The 19,102-nt window shown below is 35.9% G+C and overlaps 2 protein-coding genes across 9 annotated transcripts; one reads left to right on the top strand and one right to left on the bottom strand.

The window, feature by feature from the left end:
* Positions 1 to 549: 549 nt before the first annotated feature.
* LOC131010409 (putative pentatricopeptide repeat-containing protein At1g19290) lies at positions 550 to 8,046 on the top strand. 8 transcript variants are annotated; one of them, XM_057937911.1, is made up of 7 exons: positions 560 to 3,257; positions 3,411 to 3,499; positions 3,727 to 3,907; positions 5,493 to 5,636; positions 6,163 to 6,303; positions 7,338 to 7,465; positions 7,549 to 8,046. In XM_057937911.1, exons 1-2 carry the CDS (start codon positions 665 to 667, stop codon positions 3,440 to 3,442), a joined length of 2,625 nt encoding a protein of 874 aa, XP_057793894.1. In that variant the 5' UTR covers positions 560 to 664; the 3' UTR covers positions 3,443 to 3,499; positions 3,727 to 3,907; positions 5,493 to 5,636; positions 6,163 to 6,303; positions 7,338 to 7,465; positions 7,549 to 8,046. The 8 variants fall into 8 exon arrangements, with proteins under 8 accessions (XP_057793899.1, XP_057793901.1, XP_057793894.1 ...); XM_057937916.1 differs by lacking the exon at positions 6,163 to 6,303 and having other exon boundaries at positions 550 to 3,257; XM_057937918.1 differs by lacking the exon at positions 6,163 to 6,303 and having other exon boundaries at positions 553 to 3,257; positions 3,727 to 3,928; positions 7,348 to 7,465.
* Positions 8,047 to 12,819: 4,773 nt separating this feature from the next.
* Positions 12,820 to 14,458, bottom strand: LOC131010412 (probable galacturonosyltransferase-like 1). The gene has a single exon (XM_057937923.1). The coding sequence runs from the start codon at positions 14,160 to 14,162 to the stop codon at positions 13,095 to 13,097; it is 1,068 nt and encodes a 355-aa protein (XP_057793906.1). The 5' UTR covers positions 14,163 to 14,458; the 3' UTR covers positions 12,820 to 13,094.
* Positions 14,459 to 19,102: the final 4,644 nt, after the last annotated feature.

Below are 19,102 nucleotides of genomic sequence, written 5' to 3'. Positions count from 1 at the left end.
ATCAATATAATGGCACAAATACTCCTGTGCAACCGATTGTACTGTGCAACTGGTTTCCAAAATGACACTACTTCATTCGGGAAATGACACTTGAATATTTTCGAATGATACTACTTCATCATACAAATGATTCAAGTGTCATTTGTACGTTGAAATAGTATCATTCAGAAACCAGTTGCACGGTGCAACCGGTTGCACGAGAGAGTGCTTCATATAATGATGCTAAAAAACTAAGACACCAAATGAAATAATTGTTCAAGAGAAAACAAATATTAACACTAATCTGAACAGTTACTCCCCTTGAAAAAAATTAAAAAAAAAAGTATTTTGTGCAAAGGAAAAAGAAGAAGAAACTCAAGAAACTCCAAAAAAAAATACTCCAACTTCCATAAATTTGAAAAAAAAAAAAAACTAATGGGATGTCTTATATTAATAAATACTTAGGATTTTACAATTTTAATTCCATATTAATTTTTAAAATTATACCTGTAAATAACAATTTTAATCTTCTAATTGAATTTATATACACATTAGTCTTTCTTTGTAAATGTTCAATTAGAAAATTTAAACCATTTTTCCGCCGATGTGGTGTTTGTAAATTGTACCGTCTTTAAACCTTCCGCCGCTGCTGGCTTTCCGTGCGCCACCGCGAGGGGCGGACGATATGGTAAATCTTGCCTCCCAAATCAGCCGCCTCTTAATCCTCCGTCGTCACGACGCCCTCAGAAGCCTCTCTTTCACTTTCTCCGGCCACCTCGTGGACGCAGTGCTAAAAAATCTCAAGCTTCATCCAGTGGCCGCGCTTCACTTCTTCCATCTAGCCTCCAAAGAGAATCACTTCAGACCTCATTTCAAATCCTACGTCAAGATCGTCCATATTTTGTCAAATGCCCGAATGTTTGATGAAACGCGGTTGTATTTACGTGGTCTCGTGGAGCTGGCGGAGAGGGACAATCTTCCTGTTTCTCTGATATATGATGAATTGGTGGCTGTTTTTAGGGAATTTAGGTTTTCTGGAACTGTTTTTGATATGATGATGAAAACTTATGTGGAGAGGAGGCTGGTGAAGAATGCCTTGTACATGTTTGATAATTTGCCTAAATGTGGTCGTGTGCCGAGCTTGCGATCGTGTAATGGTTTGCTGAGCTGTTTAGTTAAGGACAAGGATTTTCATGCCGTTTCTTGTGTTTATGATCAGATGATAAGAGTTGCGGTTGCTCCGGATGTGTATACTTGTGCCATAATGGTGGATGCTCTCTGTAAAGATGGCAGACTTGCTAAAGCACTGGAGTTTGTGGTAGGCATGGAGAGTATGGGATTAAAAATGAATATTGTGGGCTATAATAGCTTGATCAATGGGTATGTGGAGAAGAGGGATATGCAGGGGGTGGAGAAAGTGCTGGAGTTAATACGTCAGCAAGGAATTTCCAAGAATTTGATAACTTATACACTGTTGATTAAGGGTTATTGTAAAATAGGGAACCTTGATCAAGCAGATAGAATATTTAGAGAGATGAAGGGAGAGACTGGACTCACATTAGTTTTGGATGAAAAGGTGTATGGTGTATTAATTGATGGATATTGTCGTAACGGAAGACTGGATGATGCTGAGAGAGTTAAGAATGAGATGCTGAGTTTGGGATTGGGAATGAATATGTTCATCTTCAATTCTTTGATTAATGGGTACTGCAAACTTGGTCAACTTCGTGAAGCGGAGCGTGTTATAGTGAGTATGGTTGAAGCTAATTTCAAACCGGATGGTTATAGCTACAATACGTTATTGGACGGGTACTGTAAAAGAGGGATGATTGATGAAGCACTTAAGCTTTGCCATCAAATGACTAGTGATGGTGTACGTCCAACAAATATAAGTTACAACACTCTGTTAAAAGGTTTATGCCAGTATGGTGATATGAACGATGCTTTGTCGTTGTGGGAAATGATGCTCAAGAGAGGTTTGGTTCCTGATGAAGTTGGATTTAGTACACTTCTCCATGGTCTTTTCAGAAAGGGAAACTCGAATAAAGCTTTCACATTGTGGAAACATGTTTTAGCAAGGGGCTATGCAAGAAGTACTATTCTGTGCAATGCAATGCTCAATGGGCTATGTAAAATGGGAATGATGATTGAAGCAGAGCAAATTCTTGAAAAGATGATAGGAATGGGTTGTTCACCAGATGCGATGACCAATAGAATCTTGATTGATGGATATTGCAGAGCTGGAGATATTAAAAGAGCTCTTCAAATTAAAGATGCCATGGAGGCAGAGGGAATTCCTGCTTCGCTTGAAATGTATAATTCATTGATTCATGGATTATTCCAAGCTGAGAAATCAAATGAAGTATCAGAAATTCTTTCTGAGGTCCATGCAAAAGCACTGAGCCCTAATATTATTACTTATGGAGCACTGATAAGTGGTTGGTGTAAAGAAGGGAACCTGAAGAAAGCTTTTGATGCTTATTTTGAGATGAGAGGCAAAGGAATTTCCCCAAATGTGTATATATGCAGCACAATCATCAGTGTGTTAAACAGGCTTGGTCGGACGGATGAAGCAAATATGTTGGTACAGAAAATGGTAGATTTAGATGTTGTCCCAGACCTTAAACATTTTTACCAGTCTTTTAACTTCAACAGACTTCAGACAGAAACACAGAAAGTTGCAAATTCCCTCGATGAAAGTGCTCAAAGATGCATCATTCCCAACAACATTCTATATAACGTAGTTATATCTGGCTTATGCAAAAGTGGAAAGACTGACGATGCTAAAAAAATTATCAGTGATCTGTCGCAAAGAGGCTTCACTCCAGATGAGTTTACATACTCAACCCTTATCCACAGCGCTTCCATTTCGGGTGCCACTGACGAAGCTTTTCTTTTACGGGATGAGATGCTGAAAAAGGGTATTTCTCCTAATATAGTAATATATAATGCTCTTATAGGTGGCTTATGTAAATCAGGAAACCTTGACCGTGCATTAAGGCTTTTCCATAAACTTCACATCAAAGGCTTAGCTCCGAACCTCATCACCTATAATATAATAATTGATGGATGTTGTAAGAGAGGTAGCACCAGTGAAGCCCTTAAACTTCTGGGGAGAATGATAAAGGAAGGGGTTGCTCCTTCAGTCAAAACATATTGTGCATTTCTCAGTAGTCTTTTACAGCAGGGAAATGTGAAAGAATACCGAAAGCTTTTAGATGAAATGCACAAGGAGGGCCTTGCCACGGACTCTATTAGGCATTGCAGATCATTTGAAGGTAGTGTGGATTTTCCAGTTTCTTACCAATTTCAATACCATGTACTGGCTTTCTCGTATCTAAAGATAACCATTTTCTCCTGCATGCTTACTTCGTGTTGTTATGATTTAAAACATTTGATGATTTGAAAAGACTCCAATTTTTTATATGAAGATGTTACCGTTGCTGTTGAAGCACTGAGCTGAGCTTATGACTGATACTACAAGATATTGTTCATATGCCAGTCTCTCTTGAAAGAGAAGGTAAGTATGATAACATGCTAAAATTTTGGACTATTCCTATTTTATAGTGAGCGTGAAATGAACCTTTAGTTGTAGAATTTTCCATATTGTATGATGCATCCTGGACACTCAATTATTGAAGAGTGGTTTTTCCCTCAGCTATTATGACTGCTAACTTATTTAGTTTTTACGTGTTATGCTATCTGGTTTTCAGCCAAACATGTCTCAAATCATTCTATGTTGATTAGGTCTTTCATATACGCAACTTAGCTTCTGCAAGGCTCACCAACTGGCAACTGGCCCTATCCTAAGGGAAAACAGTGATAAACAAGAGCAAATCGGGCAAACAGCTAATTTACTAGTAGAAAAGCTTTCAATCCAGCTGCAGCCTTCTCTTCCCCAATTTCCAGGATGCCCCTTATTTCACAAGTATGTGGTGTAATGCCAAAGGCAAGCTTACTTCTTTTCTTTGTTGTACAGTATAAACTGATAATACAATACATCCTTGGCTTGTATTACATAGTTTGGTCCAAAGTCTAGTCAGTTGGAACTCAACTACACCAATATAAAATGGCATATATTGTGTACATCTGGATGTAATGTGTATCCCCCCTAATTTAATCCAATTAGGATTTGTTAATCCTATTCCTCATTTTTCAATTAGGGTTTATTAATTCCAATTAGGGTTTACTGGTTCAATAATCCCAATTAGGGTTTATTACTAAATAAATTAGGGTTTATCAATAAAAATTAGGATTTACGGATCCCTAATTAATACTCCCTCCGTCCCAGACGAAATGTCCTATTTCTTTTCGGCACGGAGATTAAGAAATGTATATAAAGTAGATAAAGTGGGTTGGTGGAAATTATTTAAATATTAAGTATAGAGAGAGAGTGTATTGCCAAGAAAGGAAACAAGACATTTCGTTTGGGACAGTCCAAAAAGGAAAACAGGACATTTCGTTTGGGACGGAGGGAGTACTAATTAATTAATTAAATTTAAAAGTAATTAAAATCATTAATAAAATAAATAAAAAGAGATGGGCCCCAGCTGCATGGTGCGGCTGGATGCACCCAAGATCACCTCATATGAAGTCTGAGATACACTATTTAATCTATTACTGTTAGAAATGAAAGCTGGACTAAAAATTACTCCATATGCACTTTGATTATTTTGTTACCATTTGTCTGGGTTTTTCTAGTTGAACTAGTACTTATGTTTCTATACTGTTTCAAATGTTCGTGTGTTCTTTCCCATCCCACTATTTGTGGTTTCCATTATGTTTTCATGTTCCTGATCACCGAGTGAAAAGGAGAGATTTAAAAGGTAACTTGTAGGACATGGTCACTATTCTCTAAGCTTAATTTTTGACAGGCTATGGAACTCTGAGTGTATGAACTTTTGGCTTAGTGCATGATAAATTTACAAGTGTGATGAAATAGTTATGTCCTGGAAAGTTTTAAACTGCTTATGCTGATTTTAAGCTGATAATTATGTCACATTAGCCTGCTTCCCAACCATGGAACAATTGGCCTTTCACCGGATTCCCTTCAGTACTTGTTGTAGTTGTTTAGCTGGGTCCAGCTACTTTATAAATTATAAGAATCCAAACCTTTCAGCTCTGAATCTCTGTTAGGTATTGATACGATCGACAAATGCGTGTGTAGAAAGTTTTCTAAAGCATCATATTTGACTATCCCAATATTCAATTCAAATCAAATCTATTGCTAGTTGAGTGAGGTCTCTGTTCTTCTCTCATTGTTACAAACAAATTCTTGTTCGGACTTGATGGAAGATTCAGGGACAAACTTAACTGGAAATGATTTTGTACTTTGTACTAAATTGGCTTCAAGTCAATGCTTGTGTGCACAGCCAAAGTGTATAGAGCAATGATTCCTTGAATAGTTTTTTTACGTGTGTGCTAATTCTGGAATGAAATATCATGTGGCAATTTACCTACTATTTGTATTTGACTAGTGAAAATCTGACTTGTCAGTGGATCCCTTTTGGCAGCTTTCCAGCTGGTCAGGGAACCACATGAAAAATTCAAATTTTTTGCACCGGTTGCCTTGGTTACCATTTATAAAGAATTGAGATGTTTCAGAATTCCATCCCCGACAATCACATTACCTTAAAAAAGTCTAGTGACTAACAAAGGTATGTATTTTTATCTCTTTTAGATGGAGAAATTCTATCTCAAACTTGCTTTAGCTGAATGCAATTCTTCATTTGGCAAGTACAATTCCTCTCGTCTCGTGAAATACTTGCTTATTTGGTTACAATTAGTAGGTTATACCTACTTCTAATAAATGCTAAGAATGTTGCTGTTTTAGTCCAATATAGACTATTTCTTTTACTCCTGTAGTAGGAATTAGGTGGAGATTGTTACAAAATTACAAGCACAATGCCTCTTGCTATTGGACTTGCATTTGTTTATTTCATGTGCAATTGTGATGCCTACTTACACTGAACCTATTTGCCTTTTGTTATCGAAATTTGTTTGTTCCTGTTATGCGACCATCTTTTTCTGTATGACACAGTTTTCATTTGTTTGTATATTCTATTGGAAGTACTGATTGTTAAGCAAATTGCTAGCCTGTCTAAAATAACTGTTAACATCTGAGCCGTGATACGTGATACCCCATGTTCTAGTTGGTAATTCTTGTAGTTACGTTCTCTGCAGGGGATATATTTCTTCTAAAACTTTACACATTACTCATGGAGAAAACAGTGTTACAGTTGATCCAGTAACTTTTAGATGGAAAACATTTCCCCACCCGCGGCACGAATATCCAAGTTAATTAACTCTTCTGAAGGTTCAAAGGTTTATCCTGTTAAACTTGTTAGCTGAACTTTCATCTCCCTTTCCGGTTTATCGATGTTTTCCCCGAAGTTACATGGGATATTTTTCTCCAGTGGAAGAAAGTGAAGGACCCGGAGTATAATGTATTACTCCCTTCGTCCCATTTCACTTGGCATGTATTCCTTTTCGGATTGTCCCATTGACTTTGACCTTTTTCCTTCTTGGGTAATCACTTTACACTATATTAAATATGGGCCCACATATCTTTACACTACAATCTTATCCTCCTAAATAACCATGTCAAAAAGAATTAGGCCAAGTGAAGTGGGACGGAGGGAATATTATTTTTGGCTCGAGTATGTAACTTATGTTAGAAGCTTAATCTTTGTTTCAATCGATTTCCCCACTGTGCATCATTTTTTATTTTTGACTAGGGAAAGGGGGACGGTGGGGATTGAACCCTTGACCACACTCTATAAATGGAGGAGTCTCACCATTTGGATGTTCCCGAAGGGACCCCACTGCATCATTGCTGCTGCTGAACTTCACTAGTTTTTTTCAATTGATTACTATATCACTCTTCAATCAGACATGTTTACACACTATTATCGGACGACTGTGAGACTCTCATCATATTATACATGTGCTACTGAAACTTATTTTAACAGCTATCGTAATACTGCTAAGAGCTAAGTTGGCTTGTCTTGTTTCATTTGAAGTTATAGTAAAATGAGGAGAAGCTCTAAAGAGGAAGCATATTCAGTAAACAATTCTTGATTATTCAGTTTATGGCTATTTTGATTGGTTTATTTTGTTAATGATTCCTGCAAGCTATCCTGATAGAAATTGTCACTGATATATCTTTCTAATTATGCCATCACCTAATTATGGTACATATTGTGAGTCTCTGTTCTTTTAAGAAAAGAAACTGTGAGTTTCTTTAGTATATAAAGTGTGACTGAGTGTTTTCCGAATGGTGTACTTGTTGGGAGTGTCAGTTCATTTTCTATTCTTCTTTCCTCGCCATTCTCAGGATCTGATTTTGGGTTATTTAGAATTCTTCAGAAGGAACATTCCGAAAGAGATAACAAATCACTAGGCAATTCTGTATACAGTCATTTGTTTGATGCTCGAAGATGAGGCATACATCATATATTTTCTCGACTGGATCACATTTCCAAATGTAAGTTTGTTCTTGTAACATTATTCAACTAGTTACGTTACATCCAATTACTGATGCTGTTTCACGTTCGACTCATGCTACAGATTGTTATGCGTACTTCATTGTGAAAGAATACTTGCTGAAGAAAAATATCATCATCAATTACTGCATAAGAGAAGTACGCCGCTCAGGGAAATGCAGCTGTCGAGGTCCTTCAAAATCCTCCGTCACAGACGGAATCTGGAAGCTCGACCTTCACTTTGGTCATCAAACAGGTGCAATATTTTCACTCCACTCGGTGGTGTGTCGTCCTTAGTTAAAAGGTTGGTGAGTGAACTTCTGCATCTGTTCGTTGATAGATTGGTAAATAGGAACACCGAAGTATGTTAGTTGCTTTTCAGTGGCCTTTAAGAAGCTGAGGGACCCTCACAGTTGGTTTCGTTAAAAATGGCTTATTTAATGTTAGTCTCCAATATGCATGGAGGATTGTTACCTGCATATCCTCAAAGAGCGCCAAATTTGAAAGTTAAAATAAATAAAATAAAAGCACTTGATGAATTTATATATTTTATATGATTAAATGAAGCTTTCTTCCTGCGTGTTACTGTTAACTAAAGTAATTAATTTAAAGTGTATTTCATTAGATTAACGGATATTATTGAATAAATGGTTTTATGTGTTGTTTGTCTCTTTAATAGAGAACCCCTACGGGTCCCTAGCTAAAGGATAGTATTGTGGATATTAAACTTTCATATTCCCCAAATTATGTCATTATGAGATATTGTCATGTTTAATGCTGTTAATATTATCAAAATCATCTTTGACGTTTCCCCTCTCTCTTTCCTTGGAGATTTTAATTAGGGTTAAGGTACAGATACCCCCCTAAACATGACCCCCTAGAGCGTATATCCCCCCATTCTCCAACTTGGTACAGATTGCCCCCCAAACTCGACGGAAAGTATACATTTAAGTCCAGGCGTTAGACGGACGTCTAACGCCGTCAAGAAAATTAATTTTTTTTTCGCCGCTGCAATTCCGGGTTTGGGATCTCCGCCGCCGCGTCGCCCCCTTCTGAACTCCGGCGAGGGGTCGCTATCTCCATCTCCATCCCATCTTCATTTCTTCTCTCTCAAAATCTACCGAAGAAACGAAGAGAAGCCTCAAATCTGGACTCGAATGGAGCCCCAATTTTCCAAAATTTGGGATCGCCGCTGCAACTCTCTGCCATCTCAGTCGCCGCCGGCGTCGCCTCGAGGAATCTGGTATAGTCAGTCGTCATTCGTCCTCCTCTCTTTCTCTCTGGACCTAGCGCCACCGATTAAAAATGATAGTGTCTCCGTTCTTCATACGATTTCCGGCGAAGCTTATAGGTGTAGCTCCCTCCTTTATTCTCACGGGCCACGGCTGCTGCGTTTCTCCGGCAAGCGGAGAAAGGTCCGTCATTGCTCCTTTCTCCTGGTCGACGGCTCGACGCAGCCGTGCTGCTACTGGATTCGGGGATGGTTACGCCGCTGCCGCCGTTGAGGACCTTCTCCGGCGAACGGTCAGCCCCGTTGCTCCACTTCCGAGCCCAACATTAAATTAAAAAAAAATTATTTTCTTGACGGCGTTAGACGTCCGTCTAACGCCTGGACTTAAATGTATACTTTCCGTCGAGTTTGGGGGGCAATCTGTACCAAGTTGGAGAATGGGGGGGGTATACGCTCTAGGGGGGTATCTGTACCTTAACCCTTTTAATTATTACTAAAGAATTGTTTCTCCCAATTTTTTTTTTCGCATGATGATAATTAATTAAAGAAAACTGTGATTTGTTAACATAAGATTATAGTATGTATCTTATGATGCTTGATTATTTATATGAATATTCCTATTACATAAGATTATAATGCTAATATTAGTTTATAATTTACTTAGTGATGCTTAAATAATTATGTGTAAATATGCTTATCTGTAAATAATTATATCTAATGTAGTCAAGTGTGGTAAGTTGTGATCCCTGAACTCTTTTTTAAGGAAATTGTGATGAAGCTTGTGCATCGGAATCTTTTAATACGAGAATTCAGATAAAAGAGAGTAAATATCGAAATATGTGGGAAATCATGGCCCCTACGAAAGTTATAGTTGCAAATAGGGTTGTAAATGAATCGAATAATTTTGCTCGATTCGAGATTCGATTCGAAATTGCCTGATTCGTATTCGAAATTATTCGATTCGTATTCGATAACAAATATTCGATTCGATTCGATTATTATTCAAATACTTAAATGAAATATTGATATTCGATTCGATATTCGTAAATATTCGATTCGATATATATATATATATATTTATATATATATTTATATATTTTTTAAAAGTCAATTTAAAATCAAATAGTTGATTTTTATATATATATTATACACAGGTGAAGTCAATTATCGAGTAATTATCTTGAAGCCAGGTTGGTAATTATACACAGCTCATTCACTAAAATCAGCGCCGCACAGCTCATATTGAATATACTAAAAAGTACTCCAAAACCTAAACCTAATTCACTAAAACTTAATTCAGCGCCTCCTCACTTCAGTCCTCAACCTCATTCCTCAAATCAGCGCCGCACAGCTCCCGCCTGCACCTGAACCTCGTCGCCCCACCCCCGCCGCAGATCTGCGCTTGCACCGCGCCGCCTGCACCGCGCCGCCTGCACCTGAACCTCGTCGCCCCACCCCCGCCGTAGATCTGCGCTTGCACCGCGCCGCCTGCACCTGAACCTCGTCGCCCCACCCCCGCCGCAGATCTGCGCTTGCACCGCGCCGCCTGAACCTGAACCGCGTAGCCTGCACCGCGCCGCTCGTCGCGCCTGCATCTGCACCGCGTCGCCGCGGAGAAGTCGGAATCGCGGGAGCAGCGGCGCGGAATCTACCTCCCATAAGATTTGCTATAGATGTTGATGATTTTTTTTGTTTTTGTTTTCATTAGTTGCAGTGAGGGGAGGTTCACAAGATTTTCAATAGCTTGAGTTTGTTGTTGAGTTTGTTTCAATAGCTTGGCAGATTTTTATGTTTCTATTGTTGTTTCTGGTTTTGCTTAAGATTTCAGTGAATTGGAGATGCTACTGCTCCGATCTTGTTGATCTTGTCTCCTGGCTTGGTAATTTGGTTCTAGGATTAAAGGCGCTGAAATTTAATTTGGGGAAAATTTGATTTGGGGGAAATTTGATTTGGGGGAAATTTGAACATTTTTTTTTTCCTTCAGAATTTCGAATCGAATATTTTCGAATCGAATAGTATAGAATACAAGTCGAATACCTCGAATCGAATATTTTTCAAAAAAAAATTAAGGTACTTTCATAAGACGAATCGAATACTCGAATCGAATCGAATAATTCGAAAATAGCAACGAATCGAATAATGAATCGAATTTGGTATTCGAATTCGAATCGAATCACGAATCGAATATTAGTATCATTTCACGAATACGAATCGAATATGGTGATATTCGCTTCGATTCGATTCGATTACAACCCTAGTTGCAAAATAAATGCTTGACTTGTAGTCAGGCTGGCCTTTATGAAAGATGTGGACTTTATACATATCTAATGATCTTTCTTTGTGGGGCTGTTTCTATGTGCTCTTTGTTCCACCGACACATCTCCAAACAATTTTTCAAACTTTTTACCATTACTTTATTCCTTAATCATTTCATATTACTCTGAAAGTCATAAGCAATCATACATAAATTTCAATGATACGACCTTCCAATGTTTGGTGCACCAGAAATAAAACGTATTTTTTCTTTTTAGGCTGTTTTATTCTAGCATCGCTTCGCAACAAAAAAAAGATAGTGACACCATAATAATCAATCACTTCAGTTATTATTATATGCAATTACATAGTTGTAATTTGTAAATGACAAATAAAAAAGAGTAATGCTAAACAGCCATATTGTGGCTATCCACAATTTACTTAAGTAGTAAATAATTTAATTTATTTAACTTATTTTTTAAAATAAAAATGAGATTTAGTTATTTTATCATATTCTCTACATTATAGTTATTTTTTTGCAATTTTTTGGTAACTTTTTATTTTTATTAAAAAATAAATAAAAAATAAAAAATGCAAAAAAAATTAAAAAAATAAGTACAATGTAGAGAATATAATAAAATAACTAAATCCTATTTTTATTTAAAAAAATAAATTAAATAAATCAAGATTATCCTTATTATATTAGTGTGTAGGTGGCCACAATGTGGCTGCATAGATTTATTGAATAAAAAAAGCTAGATTAATTACTCGGCGTGGATCAGCACAATGTACAAACTTATATTATGCGTGTTGAGATTGAATGCGTTGATTAGAGGAAATATTTGAGAAAAGAATATACGTGAACTTTAGTTACTGAAAAGTTAATAGAAAATGAGAGTTACGGATGTCAAATCCATTACTATTACACAGTAAATTCGTCTACCAAACTGCTGTAATTAATATTCTTTCGTAATAAATTATACTATGATTCTATAAATATAAATTCATACTTAAAAAGCCATCATGTCAATGCACACTGCACAGGAGACAAATCTACTAGAAAAATGATCATAAGTCAAATACCCTCAGCAAGTACTGTTGGCATTTGCATTATATAATAGTACTTCATTAGATTAATCATCTCTAATTTATAAATAATACTACTACAAATGATATTAATATAATATGATTTTGAATTTTAAATAAGAATAGCAACTAGAATTAGCTGTCCATGTTAGGCAATTTTATCTTTTGTCCATCTTCAGAATTCAAATCGAATTAGTTAGAAAAGCAATTGAAAGAAGAATCATCATAATATTTGAGTTTAATTAACAGATAATCTAAGTGGCCGACTTTATGACTGCGTCTGGAGAGTAAGCCATCTGTAATTTCACATATTTTATTGATGAAAGTGAATTAGGAGCACTACCAGTTAGGCTGAATCATTTTCTTTTTCACTTCCAAGTTCTTACTTAACTTCAGTTTTGATAAACAGACATTACTGTCGTTTTTACATTAATTGACCGTTCGAGATACAAAGTTGCAAGTATACTTTTTATATTTATCTTTTTTGCTTTGCAATTACAATTTTCTTTTTATACAATTTCCATCTTTTCAAAAAGAGAAGAAAAGAAAAGTTGAATGTAGCTGACTCATAAAATAAAAGTTTATTATCTCTGCTTATAATGAATATCCTCCTTAAGGCTTAAGCTCAATATAGAAATTAATTAATGAAAGAGAAATTTACCACAATTTAATCAACAATAATTCATGCACCTCAATGATGAAAAAGAAAGCAACCGTTGATTCAACTTCAAACAAGCTGCAAACACTCAGTTTACCTAAATCGAAGATTAAAACAGAGTCATCGAATTCAGCAACACTGAAATTTTATTTGTCGATATTGTATACTTGATACAAATGAAATTTATGAACGTCAAAACATCTCTCTATAGCTACCGCGATCTGGAGAGGCCCAACCACATTTAATTACAAACACGAAAACTCCTCTCCTCACCTCACCTCGTATATATATACGTATGTGTTGTGTGTATTGATACACCACCGTTTCTGTACAGCTTCAATGCGTGAGAGTAATAACTGGAAAAATCAAGTGAAAAAAAAAAAAACAAAGAGATGAATATGAATTAATCTGAAGAATCGAAGGAATAAGGAGGCTTGAGCAGATCGTAAGGCGCCCAGAGCGCGTCGAGCGGGCAGGGGCGGCTGGCATCGAGGCGGGCCCACGGCTTCCCTTTCCCGCTCCAATGCAGCAGGCTCACTGGACCCGGATGGAGATCGCGGCAAAGCCCGCGGAAGTTATCCCCTCCGAGGCCGTGTTGGTTCCATCTGTGATCCACGGGCTCAATCTCTCCGGCGAATACCAGCAGAAACGGTGGCAGCGATCCTAATTCGTAGATTCTCATCCTCTTCTGCAGCTCCATCCATTCCTCGATCTTCATCGTGTATCCGCCGCCGCGCCACCGCTCCAGATCGATCACCATCACTCCCGTGTTGAAGTAGCAGGCCTTGCGGTTGGCGAAGGTGAGGGAGAGGGAAGGGTTGGACCAGAAGGTCGGGGTGAAGTAGGAGGTGAAGTTGGCGTTGCAGTACTCCGGCGCCGCCAGGACCCTGCCGCCGCCCAGCGGGATGGCGGCCAGCTTCGCGATGTCGTCCACCAGGACCAGATCGGAGTCGAGGTAGACGACGCGGCGGACGCAGGGGGGGAGGAGGTCGGCGAGGTAGCTGCGGGCGTAGTTGAGGGGGCAGTCGAGGGCGGAGCGGATGGAGGTGGAGATGAGGCCCGCCATCGCCGAGTCGCGGAAGTGGTAGATTCTGAAGCTGAGGTACGGAAAGGAGGCGCCGATGGTGGAGCCGAGGAGCGACGCGTCGGCGGAGGCGGAGGCGACGAAGTGGAAGAAGACGTTTTGAGGGCAGGAGGTGTGCTGGAGGATGGAGAGGATCGCCGCCATGGAGCCCCGAATGTAGGCCGCGTCCAGCGTCATTGCGACGTGGACGGCGTCGCTCGAGCAAATGAATTGCCTGGCGCCACCCAGGATTGAAGGGCAGGCGGCGGCGTTGTAGAATTGGGGGGCCTCTCTAAATTGCTGTGAGATTGAGGCTGTAACATTTTGGTCAGCTGAAGAAGTGGGCAAGAGCGAGAAAATTAGGAGAGATAGAGAAAGAGAAAGAGAGAAGAGAGGTGGTGGTGTCATTTTGGAAATGAAGGAGAGGGAGAGGGGGCTTTATTTGATAGGATAGGGGGGAAATGGAATTGGATTGAGTTTCAAGTAAAAATAAAAGGACATTTGGAGTTAAAAGAAAAGGACACGCTTTTGGGATTTGAAAATTGAAATGAAACAAAAAATGCAGGTGTAAGGTGGTGGGGTAAGGGTTATGCGTAGCTGGATCGCTGGCCGGGCCGAGTCAAAGATTTTCAAATGGAATTTATTTGTTTCATACTCATTTTAGATCTTATACATTTTATGAAATGAAACTTCCTGTGCTTTTGCTTTTCCAAGATGGGCCCCTTATTATTCTCCATTCTTTTTTTTTCTTTTCTTACAATGAAATAGTAGTACTAGTATTAATTTCGGTGATTTTATATAGATCTCAACTATATGTAATAATTTGGACTACTACTGTAAAGTGTCAGACTGCATAAGAAAAGGATTATATGCAATTACTAGACATGAAAGATATTTGTGGAATTTATAGTTGTGACCTTTAGTTATAAATTTATCCATTCCACTTGTAAGTTACTTTCAATTAAGGAGGCTCTCTCTCTCTCTCTCATTTTTGAAATACTACAAGCTAATATTATACTACTATTAAGAACTTTAAATTAATATATAAAGAAGTTGAAATAATATGTCCAATACCCAAACAATTAAATTAGTACAAATATGTGGATATATGAATATTTATTTATATTTTTTATGCATGTTGTAAACTTTGAATCATACTCCCCCGTCCATGAAAGAACTTCCTAGGAGGGAGTAACACGGGGTTTAAGAAAAAATATTGTTGAGTGTATTGAGAGTAGAGAAAGGTAGTTAAGTGTATTGGGAGTAGTGAAAATTTGTTATAATTAATATTGAGAGTTGTGAAAAGTGAAAAATAAGAGTAATTATAAGTGGTGGGGTATAGTCCAAAAATAGGTAGAAAGTTCTTTCGTGGACGTCCCAAAAAGGAAAGACATGAAGTTCTTTCCTGGACGGATGAAGTATTACATTTTCGTTTATTTTTCTTGCAATGAAATAATTACTATTTTCTTACAATACTTTAACTACTTAAGGAGTATGAATTTTAAATCTCATCTGTATTTATGTAAATTTGATGAAGTAGTTCTAATTTTTTTTTCAAGTTGACAACAAATATCTAGTAGTTCAATATATGTAGGGGTGTAATCGAACCGAATAGTGGAGTGCTCAAATTTGATGTGTTTAGTATCGAATCGAATCCCGAACTTTATTTACCGAATACTTTGAGGCTCACGAGCCTATACGAACTTTCTAAATTTATATTTATATTCAAAATATTGATTATTTTATTTTGAAAATAAATTATTTTATTCAAAATAATAAATATATTAATTATTTTCTTATAACAAACAAAATTAATTAGAGATTTAATATAATTATTATTAATTTTAATGGATAAATATAAGTTGTTTCTACTAATAATTTATATTTTTCAAGCTGAATCACTTGACGAACATGTTCACGAGCTAACGAGCCGAATACTACTTAGATCAAGTTTGGTTTGTTTATTTATCGAGCTTCTGTAAACGAACTTGAACGAGCGCGAGTGGCTTGGTTTGTTTACAGCCCTAATAATATTAAATTATTATTTTTTATTATAAATAATAAATTATGAAAGTTATGAAGCTAGTTATATGTCTATATGATTAAAATTAAAAATATATATAAAATTATTTCTCCTACTTCACACGGAGAACAAATCTAGTTACTTTCTTCAAAGCATTTGTGCACTGTACGGAGATTGAAATCCCAGTAATAGATAAAGAGGTCGAGAGATTATTCGCATTTAACCCATTATAAAACAGTAGCTAGATGACTTCTATTGGATAATTATTTGATCAACGAATTTTAATTTTCTTCGTCTTCTTGTGTTATATTGATTGATTGTTTGATCGATTGACGCTAATTGGAAATTCTAGTGTGCTAATTTGGAATCATATGATGGACTAATTTGGAACACATCACATTCATTCAAATAGAATCGAGAAATCTTACACTAATCTGAAAGCTTTTACTTGTAAGGTGTGTTTTATTTTATTGTAAATTTATTATAAGAAAATGAGGATAATTTTTTTTCTTAAATTTCTCCTTTATTTTTCTTCATTTTCGAAAGAGAATTTTATCATTTCACATTCTTCATTTTCTTATAATAAATTTCCAACAAAATAAAACACCCCGGTAGACTAAAAATTAATTGGCCCAAGGAGGGACTTAAACTACAATATAAGATTGTCATAGAATAAGTTTATAGGTTTTTCGATCAATTGATTAATCAAAGTAAAGTTTAACACTCAACAATACATCGATTGGGTATTTGGATTTTATTTACTTGAAATTAATTAGTTGATTACCTTTCGATTTTGCGTGAGTCTAATTAAATAGATTAGAACAACATATTAATCTAGACCCTTCCTCATCATCAGTTATTATAATTATACTCATGCACTTGCAGCGCATGGAAAATAGCTAGGATGAACAATGATAAATTCTTTAGTTATTATATAGACTTAATTTCGAGATTTTTCTATGAATTATTTTGATATTATGTTTCTAAGTAATTAAACTTCATAAACTTTTGTCATTTCTATTATTTATGTTCCTTCTGTATATTGTTGATTTTGTGTGCAATTGGGTTTTAATTCGAAAATTATGTATGAAATATATGAGATTTTAATTTGTTAAATCAATCAATAAATAAGTATAGAATGGAAATAAAAGATTATATCATTAGGAAATAGGAATACGTAATCTTGGACATGCAGAGTAAATGATCAAACTCGTATTCTTTTAAATAAGGATTCCTACGGCGATGATATAGTCAATATATAACAATATTTTGTAATCACGTGATAATAAATTGATGTGATAATTGTGATTACGCTCGTATTGTAGTGATATGAGAATTCGTTGATTACACTCGAATTATAAAGTGACATGAGAATCGTGGTTCATCGCGTCATAGTTGTGTTGCATGAATGGATGGATTTAATTAGCTGCAAATTAAGTGATCATAACCTAATTGGCAAAGTTGAGGCACCAAAAGACTCTCTCTTCCAAGAGATCATTGTTCATGTCCCACCGAAAGCGTGTGGGTTTTATTTTATTTGGTTTATTTATTTGTACTCGTTTGGTCATTTATTTGTAATAGCATGATTGTCATTTGATCAATTCATCGTTGTAAATACAATTTCTTTGACATAATATGTATCTTGTATCTAAAAAAAGGCACAATAACTAATATTACCATTATAAGGTAAATTTACATTTTCATTTATTTTCTATTATTTTCATATATAAAAGTTAATTTATAGAAATAATTCTTAATTAATTATATATATATATATACACACACACACATATTCATTTCAAGTAATAAAATCTGTATCATTTTTCTTTGAAAGGGAAAACATATTTATATCATGAAGAAGACTCCCTCATCCAACTGATTTCAAAATTCTTGAAGGATGTTGTTCAAATTAAAGGTCTTAATGTATAGATAGGTTAGAAAGCTGAAATGTTACGAAGCTTTTAGAGCTTATAAAGTATTGAGTGAGCTTATAAAGTAAGCCTCAATACTAGCTACTTGACCTAATTATGCTAAAGCTAATCCAGTCTTGAAGAGTTGTATGCCAACCTGAAAAAAGCATAAATAATTTGGGAACAAAGCAAAATGGAGTTCTAAAACTCAGTATACGTATATATGATGAAGATATATCGACCACGTTTACTGATATATATATATATATATATATATATATATGGAATTTTAATTTTAAAAGCAAAACAGGTCCAAATTATATTGTTGCACACTAATTAATAATACAAAAAGCCTTGCACCAAATTAAATAAAATTGAAGCACACAAAGCAATCTTTATAAATAATTTCTGATGAAGCGAGAGATCCTCAAATTCCGTAACCAAAGCTAGCCCCAGTGAAGCTAGCTAAAGCTTTACTTGCTTCTCATTCTAATTAAAGCTTCATTATAACTTGAATAGTTGAAAACCAAACCCTTATACATAAACGTACCCTTTGAGAGTGGTAGTAATAGTGTGGAAGGTTGGTTAGTAAACTTTACCACTCTAAAACAAAGTGAATCTCCAAGTAAAACTAAGATTTCCATCATATTTAACTATAGCTAGGCTACATGTGGATGTAGAAATGTTTTTCCGAACCAGTACTATAAACTTATTTGAAAACTTATATATTCACCCCTTCATTTTAGATAATATATTAAAATGATAAATATTACTATAAAAATAAAATGAATTGCCATGCATATATACACTCATTAGAATTTAATTATTTACTGAGTCAATCTTTTCACATATGTGCACTGGGAACCGCAACTAGAATTTGTATTATGCAGTTAATATTCTAAAATTAAAAAGATATCTTACAAATTCCTCATTTTTGTTAATAATTTAATTTGACAAATCATATATTTATATAAAGTGAAAAGTTATAACATAAAACTAAAGTGCATGCGTGTACTTATAATTTAACAACTCATATATTTATATAAAGTGAAAATATTTATAGCTTCCACAAAACTTTTTAGCTTAAGTTATACCTATTTGTTTAATTATTTTATTCGATTGATAGTATTATACTCCCTCCGTCCACTAATTCAAGGCCTTCTTTCCTTTTTGGGACGTCCACCAACTCAAGGCCTATCCATTTTTAGTAAGTTTTTATTTATATTTAATTGGTGGGTCCCAAAACAATACACTTTTTCTCCACTCAACTAATAAACAATACATTAATTGTGGGTCCCTTTCTCCACTCAACTAATAAAAATACACTTTTTCTTAAAACCCGTGTTTTGCTCCTTAGGTCATGAATTAGTGGACGGAGGGAGTAATAAAATGTCTCATATATGCATGTTGTGGGC

Source organism: Salvia miltiorrhiza, chromosome 2, assembly GCF_028751815.1.
Source record: "Salvia miltiorrhiza cultivar Shanhuang (shh) chromosome 2, IMPLAD_Smil_shh, whole genome shotgun sequence".
Classification (NCBI taxonomy): domain Eukaryota; kingdom Viridiplantae; phylum Streptophyta; class Magnoliopsida; order Lamiales; family Lamiaceae; genus Salvia; species Salvia miltiorrhiza.
The sequence above is the reverse complement of the archived record's forward strand: the minus strand, read 5'-3'. Positions and strand labels throughout refer to the sequence as shown.

Excerpts from the sequence above, each read along its gene's own strand:
- LOC131010412 (XM_057937923.1), bottom strand. The coding sequence starts at position 14,162 with ATGACACCACCACCTCTCTTCTCTCTTTCTCTTTCTCTATCTCTCCTA.
- LOC131010409 (XM_057937916.1), top strand. The coding sequence starts at position 665 with ATGGTAAATCTTGCCTCCCAAATCAGCCGCCTCTTAATCCTCCGTCGT. Across the intron at positions 3,258-3,410 it reads GCATTGCAGATCATTTGAAG|ATGTTACCGTTGCTGTTGAA; the intron begins GTAGTGTGGATT and ends TTTTATATGAAG.